The 24,887-nt window shown below is 40.2% G+C and overlaps 1 protein-coding gene across 1 annotated transcript in view; it reads left to right on the forward strand.

Moving 5' to 3' along the window:
* The first annotated feature begins 3,377 nt into the window (after nucleotides 1–3,377).
* The window catches only part of ERO1B (endoplasmic reticulum oxidoreductase 1 beta), a 29,111-nt gene continuing 7,601 nt past the window's right edge, over nucleotides 3,378–24,887 (forward strand). Inside the window, exons 1-10 of the mRNA XM_063124365.1 lie at nucleotides 3,378–3,663; nucleotides 8,544–8,663; nucleotides 12,577–12,660; nucleotides 13,348–13,389; nucleotides 14,178–14,260; nucleotides 14,952–15,025; nucleotides 19,556–19,676; nucleotides 19,772–19,818; nucleotides 21,868–21,879; nucleotides 23,051–23,077. Coding sequence (XP_062980435.1) covers nucleotides 3,553–3,663; nucleotides 8,544–8,663; nucleotides 12,577–12,660; nucleotides 13,348–13,389; nucleotides 14,178–14,260; nucleotides 14,952–15,025; nucleotides 19,556–19,676; nucleotides 19,772–19,818; nucleotides 21,868–21,879; nucleotides 23,051–23,077 — 721 coding nt within the window. The 5' untranslated portion in view covers nucleotides 3,378–3,552. The remainder of the gene's footprint in view (nucleotides 3,664–8,543; nucleotides 8,664–12,576; nucleotides 12,661–13,347; nucleotides 13,390–14,177; nucleotides 14,261–14,951; nucleotides 15,026–19,555; nucleotides 19,677–19,771; nucleotides 19,819–21,867; nucleotides 21,880–23,050; nucleotides 23,078–24,887) is intronic.

The raw sequence follows: 24,887 nt of genomic DNA on the forward strand, positions 1-24,887 counted from the left end.
AGACGACACAGACGCAGCTTCACAGCCATCGTGGGGCTTTCCTGCAAAGCTGCGGAATCAAAAAGTCAGGATTTATCCTGGATTTTTCAATCAGAGTGACATCAGTACAGTGCTTCCGCTATCTGACATTGCTCCAGGGCCAACCCAGGGGAAGTGCCTGTTGAAAGGCAACTGGCAATTGGTCACCTTCCACCAGCAAGAGGGTGTGGGGTGCTCCAGTACCCGGATGGTAGTCCAGAAACCCTGCGCTCCCTCCTTGGCGTCAGGATCAGCCGACACTACCCCAGGAGAGGGAAAGTGCAAGGTTTTAAAAGGAGGAAGTGAAAACCCAGCGCCATGAAGAGAGCCCCTTGGACTGCAGTGCAGGCACACCAACTCCCATCTTCATGACAGATAACATCCAATTTACATCATAACTGGCTTATGGGGAAATAGATCTTGCTATTTGTAGATCTTCGCCATCTTTCCGGTCAAGGTAGCCAGGATATTGTATAGCTAATTCACTCAGGTTCTGCTTGTGGGCTTTCCAGAAGCATCTGGTTTGCCACTGTGGAAACAAAAAGCTAGACAAGCCTTTAGCCTGATCCAGCAGGGCTTTTCTTATGTTCTTAGTTCACAATTTCAAGCCAGTCATCCAACACCAGATCACTCAGGAATTTCTGCAGCACATCCTAGAACTGTGTCATGGGGCTCATCTACACCAAGTAGGATATTCCACTATGAAAGTGGTATATAAAATGCAGGAGCCACACTACTTCTTTATAGCGGTATTGAAGTGCACTGCAGGATCTACACTTCTGCTTTATAGTGGTAATGAAGTGCACTGACAACTGTTGGGGGCCATGACACAACTACACTAAGCAGGCTATAACACTATGAAAGTGGTATGAAAGCAGTATATGGTATCTGTCAATGGGCCCCAACAACTGTCAGTGCACATTAATACCACTATAAAACAGTAGTGTGGCTCCTGCATTTTATATACCGCTTTCATACCACACTTTCATAGTGGAATATCTGCTTGGTGTAGATGAGCCCATAGAAGAAAAAGTAACAGCTCACTATGTACCATGCTGTGTAACACATAGTTCTGTGGCTCCAGCTTCTGTGAGGGGTGAATATGGAAAATGTTGTGCCTGCTCACTCTGTTGCAGGCACAACAATTCAGGGTTACTAAATCTGTCTAAATAAAACATTAAAACTTTCTGTCTTTTCAGGTTTTCTCAAACACAGAACTCTTACATGGGTTCAGGTAATGTTTGTCCCAAGTATGGAAAAGCACTCCATACAGAATTCTTGGGTGGATTCAAGTAACACAGGGAGACTGATGGGAGTAATACAGGGGAATTTCCTGTATGGAGGCTATCTGTATTCAAAAAGGAGTTGTTGCAGACCCTAAACTGTAAACAGGGTCTATCTTTTTCACTTAGCATCATGCTCCTGAGAGGATGGAGGGGTGAACTCCAGCCCCACATCAGGGTCATGCTATGGAAGTGGCATTGTTGGTCCTGAAGAAATGCCTCAGGGACAGTTTCTCTCTGTGCTGTCTTTTCACTCAAACAAACAAACTGCTTAGTCCTGTCTTCATGGGCTCCTTAGCTTCTGGAAGTGACACAGCCTTAGAGGCAGAGAGAAAAAAACAATTGCTAAAGTATTCCACTATCCACTATCCAGTATTTTAGTCTGTTAACACAAGAGGCATGCGTGCATATCCCACTTCTAGAGTTCCATCACACCTACACATTTACCCTGGTTTTCATGGGCCAAAAGAAGTGCTGGAATTAAAACAGAGCTTAAATATACATTAGGCCTCGACTTCAACACAAAGTTGATGATCATGAAAGTAAACTAAAATTAGAAATAAAAAAGACGTATACCAGTGGTGGAATACTGAGAGCCTCTTAGAATCCTGGCCATATCAAGCATTTTGCCAAAGGACAGTCATTAGTAATGTGGTATCGTAGTAACTTCTTCAGTAACTCCTGATTGGAGAAAGCAGCCCTTTACAGAGCTTCCTATCTCTCACATTTAAGCCTTCACAAGACACCTCCCTCAGACTCCACAAATTAAGCCACTAAGGGTCAAGCCAGATGCAATGACAGCAGGTCTGTGAATTTAAATGCTTAACTGCCCCAGTCATGTAGAAACCAGGGCATAAAATCCAGATTTAAAAGCAAAAGAGACAAGTTAATGATGACTGCAGAGCCTTTCTGCTGTCTGCAGCATATTTCACTGCACCTGTATTACCTTGGCACTTTTCTCACAGTTAAGTACACATCAGTATCAGAACTTGGCTGAAAAGAAAAACACTTGAGATTTCAAGGTTAAACACAAGCACACACACCTCATTGCAAGGCAAGAGTTTATTTGAATTGCTTGCATATGGACAATGGGAAGGGAAATGGGTGCACCCTTGAACGGGGAACCTACACAAAAATCTGAAGTTCTGATATCCTTAGTTTTAAGAAATGCAGTTATGAATTCTTCTCTCTAGCACAGATTCCTAACAAAATAGATTGGAGAAGAAATTCTATAATTCCACTTAATAAAATGTCTGCCTTAAAATAAAGGGGGGGGTCCCCTCTCCTCCACACCATCTGAAGGCAAACTGACTGCCAGAAAGACACCCTACCCAAATTACTGGGGAGATACATTTTTTATTCAGGCAGGCCTTTTGCGTATAAACTGGCTGATGCTGAAAGGGTTTTGATTGGTTGGTACTATTTATTTCCTTTATTGTTTTCATGTTTTAATTAAGGTTTTGTTTTTAACCTGAATTTTATCATTAGCTACTTTGAGTATTATTTTTGTCAGAAATTAAAGGATATTAATTAATAACATTTCCCCCATGATTTTGAATGTGACATCTTAGCAATGCTAACTGGGGCAACTAGCTTTTATGTATTAATGCTCAATACAGCTGTTTGGGGAAAGGTGCTGAGTATGAGACACAAAAACGTTTTAAGAGGCGTAACACAGCTGCCTTTTTGAACACGGCATCCCTTTTCTTCTAGACACCGTCACAATAAAACAATCCCTGGAGCAACTGTCTCCCTCGGGGCCTTCCTCTACTTCGCGACGGTTATAAACTACCTCCTCTTGTTTTGAAGGGGCGCGTGGTTCTTTCCCATTGGCTGCTGTCTTTGTCCCACCCCCTTTCGTAAGCCCGAGTCCGAGGCAGAGAAATACACCTCGAGAGAAGGATGACGGTGCCGTACTACACTTCCCAAAACGCTTTGCGCGGCAACTTAGAGGGAAGGTCCGCCGTCCCTTCTGTGTAAAGGGAAGAGCTTGCTATAGGGTGCGCGCACGTTCTCCGCTCACAACAAGAGCGGCGTGTGGGCTAGCGCGAGGAGAAGAGGGAGAGAGCGGCGGCGCATCCCGCCCGCTCACTTTCCTGGCAGGTTTCTTTCCCGGCGGCGGCGAACTCTGAGGGAGGCGAGGCGAGGCATCCCCCCGGTGGTGCCGGCGCTCGCCCCGGACTCCTCGCTGCCCAGAGGCGACGGCGTGGGGCACGGGCCCCCTGGGCGAGCGGCGAGAGGGTTCTGCAGCATGAGCAGCAGCAGAGTCGCCCGGAGAACTGCAGCGGAGACGGGGCTGGCGGCGCAGCTCCTGCTGGCGGGGCTGACTCTGGGCTGCCTCGGGGGTGCGATAGAGGCCCAGGTGAGAGGGGTCACTCACTTGCAGGGGGCCGGGGGAGAACTGGGGGTGGCGGAGAGTTCTGCTCCGTCTTAGAGGCCGGTGAGCCACTTCCATACGTACAGCAGGTGAGCCTGAGCCTGCCCCTTCCAGTTGGCTCCTGTTCGAGCTGTGGCAGGGGAAGTGCCAGCAGTAGTAGACCGCATCCTTAATAAGCGCTTCCTTCCTCGCTCAGCGAGGCGTATTGGAGGTCTTCCTTGGGGAGGTCGGGAATCAGTTGCGTTTGCTCTGACTTCGGTTAGCAGATGTTTAATGCTGATTTGTAACTGAGCCAAGAGTGTGTCAAATGGGATTACATTCTATCAAGTAGGGAAGAGGAGCATTTTTCCTAGCTGGAGGAAGCGATGCTGTATTTCAATGTAAATGAAATGCAAAGTTTGCCTAACCAAGGAGGGCTTGCTTTGAATACTCAACATCTTTCATCTTCCGTAATGCTGAAGTGTTGTGTGTGAACTCCAGCTTCTGTCATGCTACTGTCTATCATGGAACACGATATTTAAATTCCTTTTTCTTTTTAAAAGTCAGTTGAGGGGAGAACTGTGTGGCAGAAGCAGTCCTGTCTTCCCAGCCTGGCATAACTTTATGAGTTCCTGATTTTGGGGGCGAGGGGGGGGGGAGTGATAGAAACACACATGCTTTTAGGGAGGGGTTGTTCTCCAAAACAGCCAGGACTTAGACAGACAATCAAACATAAGGTGAGTTTCTTCGTTTGTTCAGGGGTGGAAGATCTTCATGTGAAGCTTTCTGGCCAAGAGGCAATCTCCCTGATGTGTGTTTGTTTGTAACAGGTGGATATTTAAAGCATCTTGGGTGTGTACATATAGATGCAACATGTATTGTGTGAAGTGGCCTTTATGCTTGCTTCTAAAAAGTAAGATAAAATGTTAAACTCTTGCTGCAAATGATCATCTGAGAAAGTTGACATAAGCAGCAAAACGTATAAGAGCTATTCTGAACAGGAACATATAATCTGAATTGAAATTACAAATAATATCTCAAAACCTTTAACAGTTCATGCATGTGTTCATAAAGTCCAAACCATCCAGATTTTAAGTCGATATCTAGGCTTAAAGCGAGAACCTTCAATCCACGCTTAGTTCTTTGTTAGGAACTGGCATGTACTGCTAATAATAACATCCTCATATTTTGAGTCTTGTTTTCCCATTGTATGTTATAATTTGAGTGAGTTTTGTGAAAAAGTATGAGAAGTGTCTGTCTTTTACTTAAGAGATATAGCCATGTGTTAAATAACAGTTCCAGTTAAGCTGATTAAAAGTTGAACAAGGCAACTGGTACTGGGATGAGTGAGAACCACATATGGGATGCATCTTTATAGTGACTGTGATAGTGGAACCACTATTACTTCTGCTTGTGTTTAGATAGATTCTTTGAAAAAGATGGGAAGAATGTGAGGAAGAAGATAGGAGGAAGAATGCTGTATATATAGTTTAAAAAACTTAATTGAGTTCCATATTGCAGGTTGAGGTTAAGGGTACAGCCTTGGTGTGAATAGAATGAAGACTAGTTCAACCTTTGTTTTAATCAGGAAGCTGTTTTGGGATTTTTCTTGTAAGATTGAAAGGTGGGGTTAAAATAGCTTTAAATCCTTAGCTAAGATCCTGGAAGAAATTATAACATATAATGGGAAAACAAGACACAAAATATGAGGATGGTATTATTAGCAGTATGTGCTAATTTCTAAGCAAGAATTGTGAGTGTGGATTGAAGGTGTTCTCTTTACATCTTGATGTCTACTTAAAATCTGGATGGTTTAGAATTTCATTTGTTGAAAGAGTTTAATATTACTTGGAGTATAGCATTTGCCCTCCATGCCTGTAGAGAAAATATGTCCAAGCAGCTAAGGTGTAGCAGCATCAAAAATAGTATATTCATGTGATATTTATCACTATATTCAAGGATGTTAATCTAGATATCTGATAAGGTATGTCTATATGATGAATGCAAACAAATTGAAAAGACAAATGTCAACTCGGTCTTGAATAATAATTTTAAAAGATTGCAAATCTAGAATAATAATTTTAAAAGGCTGAAGATCTAGACTAATGTACAAGTAGGTATTTTATAGAGGTTTGTTTATTTGGCATTCCATAATTTCTGTACATTCCAGATTAACATGATAAGGGTATTTCCAATCCATATATAGATTTCTTTACATTATTTTAGAGAAGTGGCATACGTTGTGGCTTCATTGAACTAGTTTACAGTTTCCTGTAGCTGATATTTAGCTAGTTCTTTTAAAACACATAGAAAAAGTTTCACTTTTTCCTGTTGCCTATCTGTTGGCCTATGACTGAATATGTATGCTTGATAGTTATCTGAACAGCTGTGGTTAATCTAAAGTCTGGTTTATTGAAACAAACCAACTCAAAACTTTGGGTTATAACATTATCTTGTTTCACCAAACTGTAGATAATATTAACACACAGTTTAGGGCTTAGACATAACGCTAATTGCATCTAATAACAAATGGAAACAAAAGCTTCTGATCTGCTTGTGGCCATACCCTAGGGAGGAGAGGAGAGTGGGAACATGTGAATCCAAGAGTCACTCTGGCTTGTTCTTGTAGCAGTAAACCATAGTTCGTTATGTTGGAACATCTGGGCAGACGTCATATGTTTTGATCAATTCTGTTTAGTACTTACAGGTTGCTAAATATGTATGGGAATTTAGTCTACTCCTCTCTTTTCAGATTTAACACATTTTAATCTTTGACAATTATATTTTGATACTGCTAAAGCTTTTGAATATGCATAAACATACGCTGAAGTTGTTGCCACTTATTTTCGGCCATTTTTTTGGGGGGCTTCATCCTTTACATATGCTTCTCAGACTGTTTTGATTGATATCTGTAATGAGTCTATAGTTGAAGACTTGTGTCCTCTAGATTTTTCTTTGTAGTAGTTATATAGAACTTCCTTGTTTTGAAAGGGTGCGTGGCTCTTCCTCACTGGCAGACCTTTAAGGGTTGTACTTCAAGTTGAACAGGATTAAAACATATTTCCATATATCAAATTTGTATTTCCCAATCTTGCTGAATGGGGGCATACTGAAGATGTTATCCAGCCTGCAGAGGGCTATTTGGCCCCCACCTTAAAATAATTCTGCATCCCTGATACAAAGGGATCATTTGCACACTTCTAGTGTCTCCAATCTTTTATGTGGTGGAGGAGAAATTACTATCAATTTCACAATATTTTTTTAAAAATCACAATACAAAACTGTTGCACAGTTCTTGGTAGTTTTCTCTTGGAGAGAAGTCAATCCATGCTTAAGCTATACTTCTGTTTATTAACAACTATCATATCATCACACTGTCAACCATATCTGAATTCCAGTGGCACATTACAGAAAAAATCAAGAGTTATGCCAGGTGTCTAATTTAGCATAGCAAGAGTGATGTGGATTCCATGTACAGAATAGATTAGGTAAAACTTTAGTTAATAAATGCTAATTAAACTGAAATTATGGGTAGAAATCCATATTAAGGTAGGATGATGTACATTCTATGTATAGTATTGAATAAGTCTTATCTCTGGCCAGTTCTAGTCAATTCAATGGTATGAACAATGGGCAACTGAAGGATGCCTCACACATCAGAAAACTTCTGAATAGGTGTTATTTCCAATTAGAAATTCACATGAAATGTGCGTAGATTGATATATTTGTCACAATTGTGCATGCTCGTGTATCATAAGCAAGAAACACATATGTTTGAGTAATCACCATATGTATGTAGGTTTCATGAAGATTCCTACAAGAAAGTTTGATTGGGAAGGGGGTTTGTGCAGTGCAGTGGTTATCAGTGTGAATAATTAGTTTGCCTCCTGTAATGTTCAAAATACATTTGAATGCTTTTTTATGGTTAAGAGAACAATTCTGTGGCTTCTAGACACATCTGGGAGGGTGTGCGCATAGGATTGTTCGTTTTCCTGGCTCTCAAGTCGGAGCCTTAGCTATGCTATGGTCTTGCTTCCCCTCGTCGCCAGTACGAAGAGAACCTCAGTAAACAGAGCATGGAGATGGGGAAAGGGGGATTTTCCCAAAGGCGGGGCGGGGAGAAGACTGGGGCATCAGCCATATGACATTGCCTGTGGCCACCCCAGCCTCCTTCCTTTCAGCTCCAAAGCGGTGCTGCTAGACTGGCAAAATCATCCGTCTAGCACAGCCTTTCTCAACCTGGGGCGCTCCAGATGTGTTGGACTGCATCTCCCAGAATGCCCCAGCCAGCTGGCTGGGGCATTCTGGGAGTTGTAGTCCAACACATCTGGAGCGCCTCAGGTTGAGAAAGGCTGGTCTAGCAGAAATGCAGGGCGGCTGCAGCAAGGAAGCAAAGATTGCCTCCACGCTCCAGCTGCCCTGCATTGGACACTTGGCAGCCTCAGAGTTTGAAGCCTGCCAGCTATCTTCATAGGATTGCGTCCTAAGAGCTCCATCACATGAGTGTTTTATTGCACACTCGTTACTGGGCACTCACAGATTTTTGCGGGTCCCTCTCACGACGTCGTCTGCCACCCATGCGCCTCCTGCCACAAAAAACACTCCAGTAAGTCTGATTTATTTTTAAAGACGGAAGCTGCTGCTATCTCTTGCTGTGTGCAGGAGAAGCAGTGCGATCAAAATGGCCCATTGAATGGGCCATGAGCACGTTCTTTACTTCCTCTTTCGAAAGAGGAAGTAATGAAGGACAAACACATGGGCGGAGAAGGGACAGTAAGGAAATGCGATTCCCCCCCCCCCATGTAAGTCTCTCTGACCCCCTTCACGCTCAGTCAAAAAATCTACCATAACTGATATTGCCACTGTGTTTTTTCTTCTGCTTATAGCTAACAGGTGTACTTGATGACTGCTTGTGTGACATAGAAAGTATTGATGAATTCAACAATTTTAAGATCTTCCCCAAAATACAGAAACTTCAAGAACGGGACTATTTCAGATATTACAAGGTACAGTAAGAATGGCATGTTACTGGATATTTCTGAAGGGAAGCTGTAGATTATTCCTCTAAGAAGTAAAATAAAGGAATGGGTTATAAGGAAATGGATTATTTTTAGAAGCTACAAATTGGTGTAACAGGAAAAATACATTCAAGGTTAATGAAAAACAATGTTTTGAAATACTATTCACTAATATAGATTAAATGCATTCTTTTTTTGAAGTATTTTAAAAAGGCATTCACTTATGTGTACCAGTTAGTTACTTGAACCTGCCAAGTGAATGTTTGAAGGATTAACTGAAGACCTAGGCAAAGACTTCCCATACCCAACCTTTTACAAGCTGGATGATATCAGGAGGTGTGGTCAGCGCTTTAGCTGAGGGCTAGCTTTGCTGTATATGGTCTTTAACAACATAAGAGTCAAGTTGGATCAGACCAAGGATTGCTTTAATCCAGCATTCTCTTCACAGAATGCCTTTCAGAAACCCATAAGTAGGGCATAAACCCACAAGAAGGCTTTCCTTGGTTAGGGAAATCTTGCACACAGCAAAGCCAGCCCAACTGAGGCTACAGCTGGAGGAGTACCCCAGCCACCACTTGATCAGGGCAGCTTTGCCCACCCCTATACCTTCCTCACCCTTGCCCCTATTGTTATCTGGGAATTCCCCTCCCTAAGCCTCTGGTAGCTTCCAGTAGGCAGAGACCACAGAGAGAGCCAAAGTATCCACAGGCTGCATTGGGGAACCCTCATGGGCTGGAACTTCCCCATCCCTGATTTACATTCACTGAAGCAATCTTTGTTTGCAAACAATGATGACCAGGCACAGCTAATGACCTTCAGCGATGTTCTGATCCAAAGTATACTGTAGTAGAAATAGACTAAAGTTAGATAAAAGCTGTGTGACTTCTGCTAATGTGAAACAAATGCAGGCTAAACCTGTTGCTTGTGGAATTTGCTGTTGTTAAAACTTCGAAATTGAAAGTTACAATGCTTAAAGTAGCCATATCAGTTTGATAACACTTTTGATAAATCGTGTGTTGCTGATTCAGAATTATAATCCATTGCCACTAAAACAAACATTTATATTGTTCACTGCACTTCATGTGTAATCTTCTGGTCCACATGATTACACGTTACACATGATTTTTTTAAATGCCATGTGGCTTGGATCCAAAGGTATTTTACATTAGCAGAAAGGTGCTTCCATTTGTTCAAGGCAACCTCTCTTCATTCTGATGATTTTCCCATTCTACTGTAGCCTCCTCCAATGTCTTTCCACAGTAGAGTAGCCAGAACAGTGTCATTGTACAAGTAGATTTCAATTCATGCTTCTTTCTGTCCAGCAATGTATTTTAATAGATACTGTGATATATTGACATTGTGAACAACCAGCGTTGTCAGAAATGCCTATTCAGAGCAATTGGGTCTCCCCCCATCCCCCACATGGTCTTTTGGCAAAAATAGTCTCCTATCTGGCACGTACACACAGAGGCGTGCGCACACACACTTCAAATGTTTATTAGGTGTGATTTTGATTTGGCTGGAAAGATGCTGAATTTTTCCCCAGTATCCACAAACAAATGTGACATAAGCTTCACTGGCTGGTTAAATATGTGTACTGTACATATTTTAAATAAGTTTAGGCTGAACCAGCAGAAAATGTAAATGGCCTTTATGCATTAATTTTAAAAGATTATTTTCTGCTTCTGAAATTTTATTCATATTAGGATTATTATCTATAGCCCACTTTTTTGCAAGACTTGTGGTCATTTTATATGAAAGGAAATGGTAAATCTGAAAGCTTTGCTTGTCAAACCTGGACTGGAACTTAACTATTTTAAATGTTAGATGCAAACAAGCTAGATTTTATTTAAGTACTGGTATAATCTTAAAAACCTCTTAAGTGGTACATATCAGCTGTGACAGCAGTTGTATGCTAGATAGGCCCAGTATTGGGCAAAAGGCGGGATACAAATAAATATAATAATAATTAATAAGTCTTTGTGCCATGGTAGAAAGAGGATTAAGAATATCTGACCTTGGAAATTGTCTTTCTATTGCACTGGTAGTCCTAGTACTGTTGTAGTAATTTGAAATGGGGTTTGGCAATTGAAAGCTAAAAACTCCTAGAAGACAAGTGATTGCCATTTCATCTGAACACAATTAGATCTGCTCAATTGCAAATACCGCTTATGGGAGTTTTCTGTAGAATTATTCTCCTGACTTTCTTTTCCAATTCTTTTATATCTGTGGTGCTCTAGATATTTTTGGACTACAACTCCCATCATTCCTGAATATTGGCCATGCTGTAGTCCAGCAATATATGGCGGGCTGCAGGTTTCCATCCCTGTTTTAAAGCAAGCATATTACAATATTACAAAAAACACAGTCCAATAAAACAAAAATACAAACAATGAACAGTTTCAACATGGGGTAATAAAACTATCTTCACTGCTGGAGATTAATAATTTACTTGTCAAATATTGGATTACTTGTGACCATACATTCATTACCTAATGTTAGCAGTGCAATTAGCTTGAATAATGGCAATAGATCCCAGCTCCTAATGAGCAATTCTATGAGGTTTTTAAAATTATTCGATGGTTTGGAAAAGTGATTCTTGTGAGACTTAAAACATACAATATGGACCTTGCTTATTAATTATTACAAAAGGCTTTTCAGAGTTCAATATATAGGCTAATGTGTTTAAATGCATCTGTAGTTGAAAAAAGTTAATCCTATTGCCCTGCTCCAATTTTGTTTGCCCTTTTACATCCTTCAGGCTCACTTTTTAATGTTAAAACAACAATTTGTTTAACTAAAACGATGTTAATTAAATAAAATGGATTGAAAGGACAGGCTTTATTTCTGTTTAATGTTGAGAATATAATGGCACATCACTACATCCTCTTCTTTTGTTTGAGTTGTATAATTCTCCGAATTCAGGTTCAGCGACTTCTCTGATCAGATGTTTCTGGAAAATGTACTTAAGTCAAGGAAATTGCTGCAGCTGAACTCTGAGATCCTGGTTCACATATTATACTGATCATTTGTGTGCAGTAAGGGGTAGGGGACACATAACTGGACTGTAGTTTTGACATTACCTTGAGATGTGGAAGTGGTATTCATGTGTATGGGGAGTATGTATGGGGAGAACAATATCTTCTACTTGGCAATTAAATTCCATCACAATTAAGTGTTGAATTGACACTTGTCAGTGTGCTCCTCCCATTCAACACTTTCCCGCATCTCCAGCAAGTCCAGAAGGGGGACATAATGGCTTTCCCCTGCCTTTTCGTGGCTTCTTCTTGGAGCAGTTACCACTGCAGTTACTGCACTTTTGGGGTATGGGCTAATATCTCCCAATTGAGCTTAGGCAAAATCACCCAATGAGGGACTGGGGCTCCCTAACCTGCGGTGTTGCCAGGACTTCAGAGTTTGATGCTGGGTGTACTATTCATCAGATAGGTTTGGGGTGCTGGCTGGCAGCACGCATTGTCAAGGCCCACGTGTCTGATGGCTCCAGTAAGCAAGAAATGAAAAATATAGTGCAAGTTCTAATAGGCTAATCATATTAGAGATATATGGCTTAATGTGTATCTTATATTTTATTCCTCTGTTAGTTTCTTGAAGTTAATATAACTGCTACGATTTAAGATTGAAGAATCTTAACAGTCCTTGAAGTTCTTTCTAAATGAATGATTCAAAAATTGCTTTTGCTTGCATGCACACATCACCAAATGATTGCTACTTGCTCTTGTTCGAAGAACGCTTTAGGATCAGCTGAATAAGTGAAAAGATTGCTCAGGTTTCCTAATCTCAGATTTTAAGAAGGGTTATTGTATTGAAGAGAAGATTCTCTATTCTTTAGTTTCTGCTGACAGAATTCATTGATGGCATGCATATGTCTCTTGACTTTAAGGTTAATCTGAAGAGACCATGTCCTTTTTGGGCTGATGATGGCCATTGCTCTATCAGAGATTGCCATGTAGAGCCTTGTCCTGAGGTAAGTTTCAAAATAAAGAACAGGTCAAAACAAGATCTCTTCTGATAAGATGTACTTCATTTGTCATTTTGAAGAGCTGACACTGGTATGAATTTGTATAAATAGTGTCGTTTGCTCATATGACAGCATATGTTGAGTTTTTAACTGACCCAGAATAATTGTTTTAGATGGATATTGTATGTAATCTGTTTTTATGCTTTTTATGCTTTTAATTTTTTATATCGGTTTTTAATGTTCAGTGTTTTAATCTTTGTAAACCACCCAGAGAGCTTTGGCTATGGGCCAGTAAATAAATGTAAATAATAATAATAGTAATAATAGTAATAATAATAGAATTTTATATGCTTCTGATTTAATTGCTAACCAGACATATAGCCCCATCCTAAGCTTCGGCTATTGGGCGGTATAAAAATGCAATAAATAAGCATTTTACAAAGAGGTTAAATTGATTTCAATCATTAGAGAAATGTGTTTGGGATTGCAGTATTGACCAGTAACAAAAATGGTCAAATCATAAGTGAAAGATTTCCAAATTTCAAATAATTCATCTTCTTGTATGGATGTTCAAACAGATTCTTTTAACTCATTTAACATATTAAACTTCTTTCAACTCAGGTAATTTTGAGGGTGAGAGTGTCTTGTGAAAGATAAAGGTGAATAATCTTGCCATTTGTATGTTTCTTCTAGAGTAAAGTACCAGTTGGAATTAAAGCTGGAAGTGCTAACAAAGTAAGTAATATTAAATTAGGACAGCTTTTGCTATTCCCTTCTATACTTCCCAACCCATCACCCAGAAAGCATGTGAAATGCCAGAGCTTGCTGCATATTCATGTCACTCCCAGGAGCTGCCATAGCATTCTGCTGTGTTTACTCTTGAAACCAGTGGCACCATTGTATCTTCTGTTTCGGGTGTGGGTGGGTATATAATACGTTTTTTCTCAACTACCTGAGAGAATTCAAGCTTGCAGTAGTGCTAGTGTCCCACTGTGCTTACTTGCCATGGAAACCCACTCGATCACTCTCTTTCTACCTCTCTGCTCCCCCCTCCTGTTTTCCAAAAGTAAGCAGAAGCTGAGTGAAACTAGTCTGGTAACATGGGCAAGCTGGTCAGAAGCCTTTCATAAAGTAGCTTTCTCCTAAAATGGCACTTCTGAAATTGTCTCTAGGGGAAAATATAAAGCAAGCACTGAAGAAGAGTGTTCCACTGATTCATACTTCAATCTTCATGTGTTTGTTTTCATAAAATACGCGCACACCTGTCTAATAGTAATGATACTGGAGTCTTATGGCCCACAGTACTTGGGTACAATAAGAAATTTTGGAAATGTACATAAGAACAGAACTTTCTGACAGAGTAGGATGATACTATTACTCTGAAATATTGTGTTTTAGTAGTTTAATATTTATCCCACTTATGAGTCAATACTACCTAAGGGAGGTGACAGGCAAATGTCCTGAAGATTTAAAGTGAAAAACATGAATGTTGAATATATAAAATTTATATTCTTGTCTTGTAGTATTCAAAGACAGCAAACCATACCAAAGAACTTGAAGACTGTGAACAGGCTAACAAACTTGGAGCAATTAATAGTACATTAAGGTAAGCTTTCTTTCATTGTTACGAGGAGAGTTGAGGTCTGATACTTGGTAACTTCTATTGAATAAGTCTTCATAGTTGCTATTCTTGTAGGTTCTGTGAAAAAGAGAATGTCTTCATGTTGTCATGTGTCCTTTATCAGAAATATATTTGATGTAGCATTGCTATTGGTCCAAACTCTTACCTGTCATTTCAGCTTATCAAATACATGATAAATACAAGCAACGGAGAGGAGGCAGGATATGCCAGATATTGCCTCTTAGTTTTCAGAATTGTTCTTCTGCTAGCAGTACATAGTCATAAATTTGAAACTCGCTTTCAGGCAATCTTCTTCCCCTTTTCCGTTCAACCAAGACTTGTCTGCTAGGTTTGTGTATAGAACATGTGTATTTCTGTCCTTTAGATTAAGAAAAAGTTAAAGAACAAAACAGTAAGGATCAACTTACGTTTTTCAGCATGATAGACCTAAACTAATGCTGCTGCATTTGTAGTGTAGCTATGCAATTGTAGTGTTAATTTCAAAATGCTGTGTGAAGGCAGTTGCTTGACTGCCTTTAAGGTTTTGTTGGGACCGTAATGGATATCTTTTGAAGTTCATCTCAGTAATAATCTTATTTTAAGAAGGATGTATATAAAAATAAAAATAAATGCATTAATTCCATTTGCCAGTGCTCTTTCTCTCTCTTTTCTACAGCAACCAAACTAAAGAGGCTTTCATTGACTGGGCCAGATATGATGATTCACAGGACCATTTTTGTGAACTTGATGGTAAAATAGTTTTGTTTTGGGGTGTTTTTTTAACCATATGCCTTCAAAGGCAATGCGTATCTAAGTAAATAAACTCAGAAATCATATCCATGTACTTTACAAAGAGGATGACCTGGTTCAAGCAACACAACCTGGTTCAAACAATACAACAAGCCAGAGGATGGAAAAATTGTTGTTTGTAGATTGTTGTGTAGATTGTGTGTTTACTGTGTAGATTGTTGTTGTTATTAAATCATAAATAGTTGTCAAATCATTGGTTGTTGCTTTATGAAAACGCTGCTGTGCTAACAAATCATGGTTTCTTAACCAGTAACAAACTATGGGTCTGTTCAGACAACACACTAAGCCACAGTGGTTAAGCATTTTGAGCTAAACATTATGGCTTAGCATATCATGTGAGCCATGACTTAGCATGTCATGTGAACCATTCCTAAACATGATAGCTACACAATCACAGATTAAACATGCTCACTAATGATTTGCTGCAGAAGATTAGCGGCCTAACCATGGCTTAGCATGTTGTCTGAACAGGCCCATTGAGTTCTCTTTTTGAATTATTTGTGGTTAACAAACCATGGTTTGTTAGTGTGGCTGAATTCACACAATACAACAACATACAGTTCAACTACAACTCATACTATAGCTTGTCATGTTGAGTTAACCCAGTCAATATGTATGCTAAATGCTCTTAGAAAACAGGTTCAGTTCTGTGGAACATCCAAACAGAAATGAGGTATGAGCTCATTCACATTTTCATGCCTGTTTCTTGTTTAGCACTAAGCATAGAATCATAGAATAGCGGAAGGGGCCTACAAGGCCATCGAGTCCAACCCCCTGCTCAATGCAGGAATCCACCCTAAAGCATCCCTGACAGATGCTTGTCCAGCTGCCTCTTGAAGGCCTCTAGTGTGGGAGAGCCCACAACCTCACCAGGCAACTGATTCCATTGTCGTACTGCTCTAACAGTCAGGACGTTTTTCCTGATGTCCACCTGGAATCTGGCTTCCTTTAACTTGAGCCCGTTATTCTGTGTCCTGCACTCTGGGAGGATCGAGAAGAGATCCTGGCCCTCCTCTGGGTGACAACCTTTTAAGTATCTGAAGAGTGCTATCATGTCTCCCCTCAATCTTCTCTTCTCCAGGCTAAACATGCCCAGTTCTTTCAGTCTCTCTTCATAGGGCTTTGTTTCCAGATCTCTGATCATCCTGGTTGCCCTCCTCTGGACTCGCTCCAGCTTGTCTGCATCCTTCTTGAATTGTGGAGCCCAGAACTGGACGCAATACTCTAGATGAGGCCTAACCAGGGCTGAATAGAGAGGAACCAGTACCTCATGTGATTTGGAAGCTATACTTCTATTAATGCAGCCCAAAATAGCATTTGCCTTTCTTGCAGCCATATCACACTGTTGGCTCATATTCAGCTTGCGATCTACAACAATTCCAAGATCCTTCTCGTTTGTAGTATTGCTGAGCCAAGTATTCCCCATCTTGTAACTGTGCCTTTGGTTTCTATTTCCTAAATGTAGAACTTGGCATTTATCCCTATTAAATTTCATTCTGTTGTTTTCAGCCCAGCACTCCAGCCTATCAAGATCACTTTGAAGTTTGTTTCTGTCTTCCAGGGTATTAGCTATCCCACCCAATTTGGTGTCATCTGCAAATTTGATAAGCGTTCCTTGCACCTCCTCATCCAAATCATTAATTAAAATGTTGAAGAGCACTGGGCCCAGGACTGATCCCTGCGGTACCCCACTCGTTGCCTTTCCCCAGTTTGAAAAGGTTCCATTGATGTACTCTTTGAGTCCAATTCTGTAGCCAACTGTGAATCCACCTAATAGTTGTTCCATCTAGCCCACTTTTAGCTAGTTTCTTAATCAGAATATCATGGGGCACTTTGTCAAAAGCTTTGCTGAAGTCAAGATATATGACATCCACAGCATTCCCACAGTCCACAAGGGAGGTTACCCGATCAAAAAATGAGATCCAATTAGTCTGACAGGACTTGTTCTTGACAAATCCATGTTGGCTTCTAGTGATCACCGCATGGATTTCAAGGTGTTTACAGACTGACTTCTTTATAATCTGCTCCAGAATTTTCCCAGGGATGGATGTCAGACTGACTGGTCTGTAGTTCCCAGGTTCCTCCTTTTTGCCCTTTTTGAAGATAGGGACAACGTTAGCCCTCCTCCAGTCGTCCGGCACCTCACCCGTCTTCCATGATTTTACAAAGATCATAGACAAAGGTTCTGAGAGTTCTTCCGCTAGCTCCTTCATTACTCTAGGATGCAGTTCATCGGGCCCTGGAGATTTGAACTCATTCAAGGAAATTAGGTGTTCTTTGACCATTTGTTTATCAATCTCAAATTGCAATCCTGCCCCCTGAACTTCTGCTTCACTTTCTCCATGGGGGTCATAGACCCACTTTTGGGAAAAGACTGAGGCAAAGTAGGAATTGAGCACTTCAGCCTTTTCTTTGTCATCTGTTATCAATTTGCCATCCTCATTAAGCAGTTGAACCACCATTTCTTTCCTCTGTCTTTTACTACTCACGTATCTGAAGAAAGCCTTTTTATTTCTTTTAGCATCCCTCGCTAACCTCAGCTCATTCTCAGCTTTAGCCTTCCTGACGCCATTTCAGCATTTCTGCGCCACTTGTCTGTACTCTTCTTTTGTAGCCTGGCCTTCCTTCCACTTCCTATATGTATCCTTTTTTGTTTTCAGGTCATCTCTAAGATTTCTGTGGAGCCACATTGGTTTCCTCTGTTGTCTTCTATCTTTTTCCTTGTTGGAATTGTTTGTAACTGTGCCTTTAAAATTTCCTTTTTTAAATACTCCCACCCATCCTGCACTCCTTTTCTCATTAAGCTCACTTGCCACGGGACCTTAGTTATCATAATTCTGAGTTTATTAAAATCAACTTTCCTAAAATCCAGACTACGTGTATGGCTACACTCAACTTTTGTCTCCTTCATAATCAAGAATTCAAGTATGACGTGGTCACTTTCCCCCAGAGTTCCCATAACTGCCACTTTATCCACTAAGACATCCCTATTGGTCAATATCAAGTCAAGAATTGCCGATCCTCTAGTTCCTTCCTCCACTTTCTGTAGGAGAAAGTTATCATCCACACATGTCAGGAATTTCTTGGAAGGGCCGCTTTTGGCAGTATTGGTCTCCCAACAGATATCAGGGTAATTGAAGTCCCCCATCACTACTACATCACACTTCCTTGAAACACTGGCAATTTGTTTCTCAAAAGTTTCGTCCTCGTCTTCTCCTTGATTGGGTGGTCAGTAGTAGACTCCGATTATCATGTTCTTTTTATTCCTAGCCCCATTTATTTTAATCCAGATGCTCTCGACGGGGCTCCCAGTCTGATCCGCCTGTATTTCTGTGCAGGGATAGGTATTTTTAACATATAGTGCAACTCCACCTCCCTTTCTATTTCTTCTGTTCTTTTTGAACAAGTTATATCCTTCAGTTGCTATAGTCCAGTCATGGGAGTCGTCCCACCAAGTTTCAGTTATACCTATCAAGTCATATTTGCCTTCATGTAATAAAAGTTCAAGTTCATTCTGTTTGTTTCCCATGCTCTGGGCATTAGTATATAGGCATCGAAGACTATGTGTTTTATAGTCTGGCTTTGTTCCTACGTTGTTGCGGGCACTATTGGAGCTGTTCTCTGTACTGTGGTACATTGGCCTCCCCTGTGTCCTGAGCCTCAAATATGGGGAAGCCTCTTGTGTGGATCTCTGCCATGGTTGTAGCTTTTAGCTGTTCTGCAATTACATGGAGCCTATAGCTACTGACCATCAGCTATATGATTTCTGAAGAATGTAACTATTAAGCTTTTGCCGTGGGATTCCCTGTAACGAAGTCTCACTGATTTGGGTGTCCAGTGTCAGTTTCCCATAGTGTGTGTGCTGGAAGGATCGGGAGTCATGGAAGACAAGATAGCGGGCATCTGCTCTTATAATAAAGACTAGTTCTGGAACCAATTATAAGCCATGTATCCAGCTGGATTGTCTTGTGTAGTTATTTAGTTATCTTCCCTTTTTTATGTAGTTACAGTTAATGTTGAGGAAACCTAGCAAGAGGAATTATGAAAAACAAATTGGGTTCCTTTAAATCTCATCTTGGAACTAGGCTCCTTTCATAAGAAGTTACTGATGTTTTGTAGCTTTGAATGTTTGTAATATAGGTATTTTGCTACTACTTTTCCATCAAATTTTCCTGCATTTTTCAGTCAACAAAGAGAAATTGCACTAGGCTATATGCTGTAGAATTTAATTTTAACTATTCTGAACCAAAGTTGCCTGTTCAAGTATTTAACAGTACATAAGAAATATATGATAAAATGTGCAAATGCTTATGTTCACATCTGCACATGCTTGTATATAATGTGATTGTGAGTAATAGTAATACGTTCGGTTTTCTACATAAGTCAGCTTATTTCTGATTCCTATTATAGTGCTCTCTTGCATTGAAATAGCGCATCTCAATATTACCAAAGTGGTTTTTTTTTCTTTAGATGAAAGATCTCCTGATGCTCAGTATGTGGATTTGCTGCTGAATCCAGAGCGTTACACTGGATACAAAGGGTCCTCTGCATGGAGAGTATGGAACAGTATCTATGAAGAGAATTGCTTCAAGTAACTAGGGAGGGGCCCCTAAAATTATTTATACTGAAATGTTTTAAGTTTCTTTGAATGGCAAGAACATATTTCTAATCTTTTTTTCCCTTTAGACCGCGATCAGTGTATCGTCCGCTAAATCCACTGGCACCAAGCAAGGGTGGGTCACTAAATCCTTTGTAATTATAAGAATGGTTTAGACTTTTCAATGCAGCTGTGTCATTTAGGAAAGAAACAGGGACTTCGTGAGATGGTCCACATCTAGACTCAGTAATGTTCCTTTTTCTAATTGAAGCATTTTTAAAATATATGTACCCTGCTTCTTGTCAAGTGCCCCTCAGGCCAGCTTACAAAACAAATCCATATAAAAACATTAGTATATATGTATCAAATAAATCAAACTACAGACAATAAAATGGCAAGTAAGCAGCAAGACAAAACATGAGCTAAAGATTCTAAATTCTACTGAAAGCCTGTTCAAATAGGAGGGACTTCTCCTGGGGCCTAAAAGATAGCACTGAAGAGGACCAGAGTCTGGGCATTGCCACAGAAAAGGAATTCCCTCTGCTAGCCGTCTGTCTAATGTCTGAAGGTGTAGACGCACAGAGAAGGGCATTTGAAGATTATCTCAACCAACAAGCAGGTTCATAGGGGAGAAGGAGATAGTTTAGGGATAGCATAGCCACGGTGATCCATGCCCTAGTAACCTCACAATTAGAGTACTGCAATGTCCTCTATGTGAGGTTACCCTTGTGCATGGTTCAGAAGCTGCAGCTAGTGCAGAATGCAGCAGCTAGGGTGGTCACTGGGACACCTAGCTGTGGTCACATAACACATCATCATCATCATCATCATTATTATTATTATTGCACTGATTGCCTATTAGCTACTGAGCCTCATACAAGGTTATGTTGTTATCCTATAAAGCCTAAACAACTTGGCACCAGTATATCTAGCAAACCACTTTCCTTTATATATAAGTGACATTTAAGATCATCAGAGGAGGCCTTGTTGATCATTCCAAAGTGAATAGAATGTCACCATGAAGAACCCTGAGTAGTGGTACCCATCCTCTTGAAAACCCTCCCTTGTAACGTTCTGGAGGCAGAAAATGTATCTTAAATGCCTCCTGAAATCACACCTTTTCACCCAGGCTTTCCCTGGGCTGTAACTGCTGCTGGGTTTTGCATGATAGTTCTAAAGGTTTAAAAGTTTTATATTATGTTTTTTCATGTTGTATTTGATGGTTTTAATTGTAGTGAACTGTCCAGAGAGCCCCAGCTATTGGGCAGTCTAGGCTTTAAAAGTCAAATCAGCACTTTGTTGAATTAGGTTTAGAAACGAACTGGAAACCTGTGAAAATCTTTTAATGCAAGTGTGATTCAGCCAGAGGATTCTTTCCCAGTTAACCATCTGGCCACTCCATTCTGCATCAGTTGAAGTTTCTGGACGTTGAAAGGCCTCACATACAATTTATTATAGAAGAATAACCTGAATGTTACTAGAACATATAGATAACTATGTCCACCTCTCCAAGAAGGGATGCACTTGGCATGCTAACTGTAGTCAGTGAAAGGCATTGTGATGTATGTATGCTGTTAGTGCATCCATCAGCAATGCTGGATCCAAAACCCGTCCCCGTCCCCCGCCCCCAAAATTGTAAATCTGAATTGGATGGAGTTACACTTCCCCTTAAGCAACTGGTAAAATACCGTTTCCATTGTATGATTAAACCATTGACCAATGGTACCTCTATCTTGTCCGAAATGAGTAATAGCAACTTTACTGATGTAGTAGAAAATCTTGTTTCCTTTTTTTGGTTTTATTTAATGCTGTGCAGTAGATATTTTACTTGAAAGTTGCAAAAGAGGTTCCTTTACTAACCTGTGACTTGCAAAAAGAAATGGTTGTATAAAATTTGGGTTCTTGCTCTTAGGTATGTAAAATTAATTTTGAAAATGTCAGTTAAATTAGCAAATAATGAAACATGAGTTTAATACTATATGTTGTGTTTTAAATGTTCATGTTTTGTACAGTAGGTCACTATTTCACTACTTGGATTTTTATATCCTGAATAAAATAACTGATGGGGTGAACTGCACATTTTTAAAAATGCTTTAAAAACATTAACAAATGCATGTTTTTCAGTACAAACATAAGAGTGGAATAAATTAAGTTACTTATCTCCTACAACTTTTCTTTTTTTCAGGAGAGGATGATGGTGAGTCCTCATACTAATACAATTTTCTTTTGTTGTATTTATAAAGGCTCAGGGGCAAATAAAATACAGCTGGTAAAATATGCTAGAATACAACATTAAAATAATCCCATATCTAATGCTAGCATTGAATTCTATTGTGATGGTAGAAGGAAGGAGGGCAGAAAGAAGGGGGTGTTGGAAGTCACACTCTGTTCCAGAGATAAGCAGAATTAGCAACGGCTCTCAGCGTAGGACGCAACAAAGACACAAAAGAGGCTAAGGATTCTTTGCTTGGTTAAAACAAAGCCTTTTACTGGCAGTTGAATAACTTAGTTACAGCAGCACATACATACATACATACATACATACTCACAGATGATCATAACACAGCAGCAGCATTACAGATGAAGAGTGAGAAACACAGACAGTTATATAGAGGAAAAACTGTACAGTCAGGGAACCCCTAATTGATTAATTGAAAGACATCTCCAGCCAATAATTCAATAATTGTCCAGCTGAGACCTTGACATTTAGAAAATACATTTCTGCTGACTTCTTCATTTTCTTCAGGTCTCCAGGCACTTGAAAAACAGTGGTAAAAGTAAAACTAGATCCAATCCAGGATCCAACAAAGGGAGGGGGAACCTGGAGCATATGAAAAAGGACCTAAATTGTCAGGGTATAGACCACAGATGGTATCCATAGTTGCTCATCCTTTTCTTGTGGCTAGCAGAAATGGAACTATGGCGATACTTAATAATTGGTGGTCAGCATAGCCGTTTGTCATTGACACATGAGCAGATCACTGAATCTCTGGGGGAGTCTTTATTGCATTGGTGAATTCCAACACAGTAGATTAGAATGCTAGGCTTTTCATGGTGTCCAGTTGGATCTTGTGCATGTTTACATAGAATTAAATCCCACTGAACTCAAGGAATTTTGTAAGCCTGCATCAGATTGAAGCCTTATACTCAAAGAGAAAAATAAATATGTATTTAAATAAAAAATAAATGCTTGCTGACTTAAATGAGTGGCAAGAAAACGACGCATGAAGAATCAAGTGTAACGGTTTCCTAATTTTTCTGGAAATTATATGCTCCAAGGAATTGTTTTGGTTGATGTCTTAGGGTATTTTAAAATCCTAGGATTATTTTGAAACTGCTAATGTAAATTTATTTTTTATTGTTCACAGGAGAATCTTTCTATACATGGCTAGAAGGTAAATAAAAGCTTCTAAAAATAATAATGAACATAGTGTATGGCTATGTTAGCCTAGTTATGTAGCTAGAGGTTCCTATGGTACCTTAAAGACTAGTAACCTCAAAGATTGTACTGATGAAATTGATACTATGCTACTGACATCTTAGCTCCAGTCACTTTTAATGGGAGCTAGGAGTTGTGCTATTACATCTTCTGGATAAAAGGTGTAATAGCACAGATTTAATAGGTCTGATTCAAACCAAGCATTGTAAAGGTTATCTAAGCTTTACAGCACAATCAGAACATAAGCTTAGGAAATAATCTATATCCCACAATATGCATGATTAAGGTGCATATTACCTGTTGAAGCTTTTCACCAATGTCTTCCTTCCTGCTGCAGCCCCTATGCTGTTTGCACTCATTCATCTCTGGATCCAAACTATTGGACTGGTTCCAGTGTAATGGGAAACCATGGTTTTCTATTACATGAATGAACTGTGCCAAGCTTTGGGCTTGTACTTTACCTGTTCATCCTTGTGTGCCAGCAGATGAGATCCATGTGCCGTTTTAAACACATTGCACTTTACCCATGAAGACCAAACTTGGGGAACTGGTTAATGAGAACAAGCCAGGATTCAAAAACATGGTTTAATTGTGGCTTGGATTCTAATTTAGCCATTGTTGAAATAGAAGGGCTTCATCTCGCCACTGAAGTCTAAGGATCCTGCTGGTGAAAGAGGGTGACTTTCCCTATCTCCCTCTTCCCCCTGTAGCCCCTCCCAACCCTCCTAATCAGATCTTCAGAGGGCAGAAAGGGATAACAGAGGAAAGGGGGTATCTGCAAACATTGCCTCTTCTTCCTTCTGCCAGTGGGAACAAAGTCAATCCAATCCACTGTCCACAGGTCCCCATGTTTGATTGTAGTTTGAGATTGATAAACAAATGGTCAAAGAACACCTAATTTCCTTGAATGAGTTCAAATCTCCAGGGCCCGATGAACTGCATCCTAGAGTAATGAAGGAGCTAGCGGAAGAACTCTCAGAACCTTTGTCTATTATCTTTGCAAAATCATGGAAGACGGATGAGGTGCCGGACAACTGGAGGAGGGCTAACGTTGTCCCTATCTTCAAAAAGGGCAAAAAGGAGGAACCTGAGAACTACAGACCAGTCAGTCTGACATCCATCCCTGGGAAAATTCTGGAGCAGATTATGAAGAAGTCAATCTGTAAACACCTTGAAATCCATGCGGTGATTACTAGAAGCCAACATGGATTTGTCAGGAACAAATCCTGTCAGACTAATTTGATCGCATTTTTTGATCAGGTAACCTCCCTTGTGGACTGTGGGGATGCTGTGGACGTCATATATCTTGACTTCAGCAAAGCTTTTGACAAAGTGCCCCATGATATTCTGATTAAGAAACTAGCTAAAAGTGGGCTAGATGGAACAACTATTAGGTGGATTCACAGTTGGCTACAGAATTGGACTCAAAGAGTACTTATCAATGGAACCTTCTCAAACTGGGGAGAGGCAATGAGTGGGGTACCGCAGGTATCAGTCCTGGGCCCAGTGCTCTTCAACATTTTTATTAATGATTTGGATGAGGAGGTGCAGGGAACGCTGATCAAATTTGCAGATGACACCAAATTGGGTGGGATAGCTAATACCCTGGAAGACAGAAACAAACTTCAAAGTGATCTTGATAGGCTGGAGTGCTGGGCTGAAAACAACAGAATGAAATTTAATAGGGATAAATGCCAAGTTCTACATTTAGGAAATAGAAACCAAAGGCACAGTTACAAGATGGGGAATACTTGGCTCAGCAATAC

This window comes from Elgaria multicarinata, chromosome 4 (assembly GCF_023053635.1).
Source record: "Elgaria multicarinata webbii isolate HBS135686 ecotype San Diego chromosome 4, rElgMul1.1.pri, whole genome shotgun sequence".
Taxonomy (NCBI): Eukaryota; Metazoa; Chordata; class Lepidosauria; order Squamata; family Anguidae; genus Elgaria; species Elgaria multicarinata.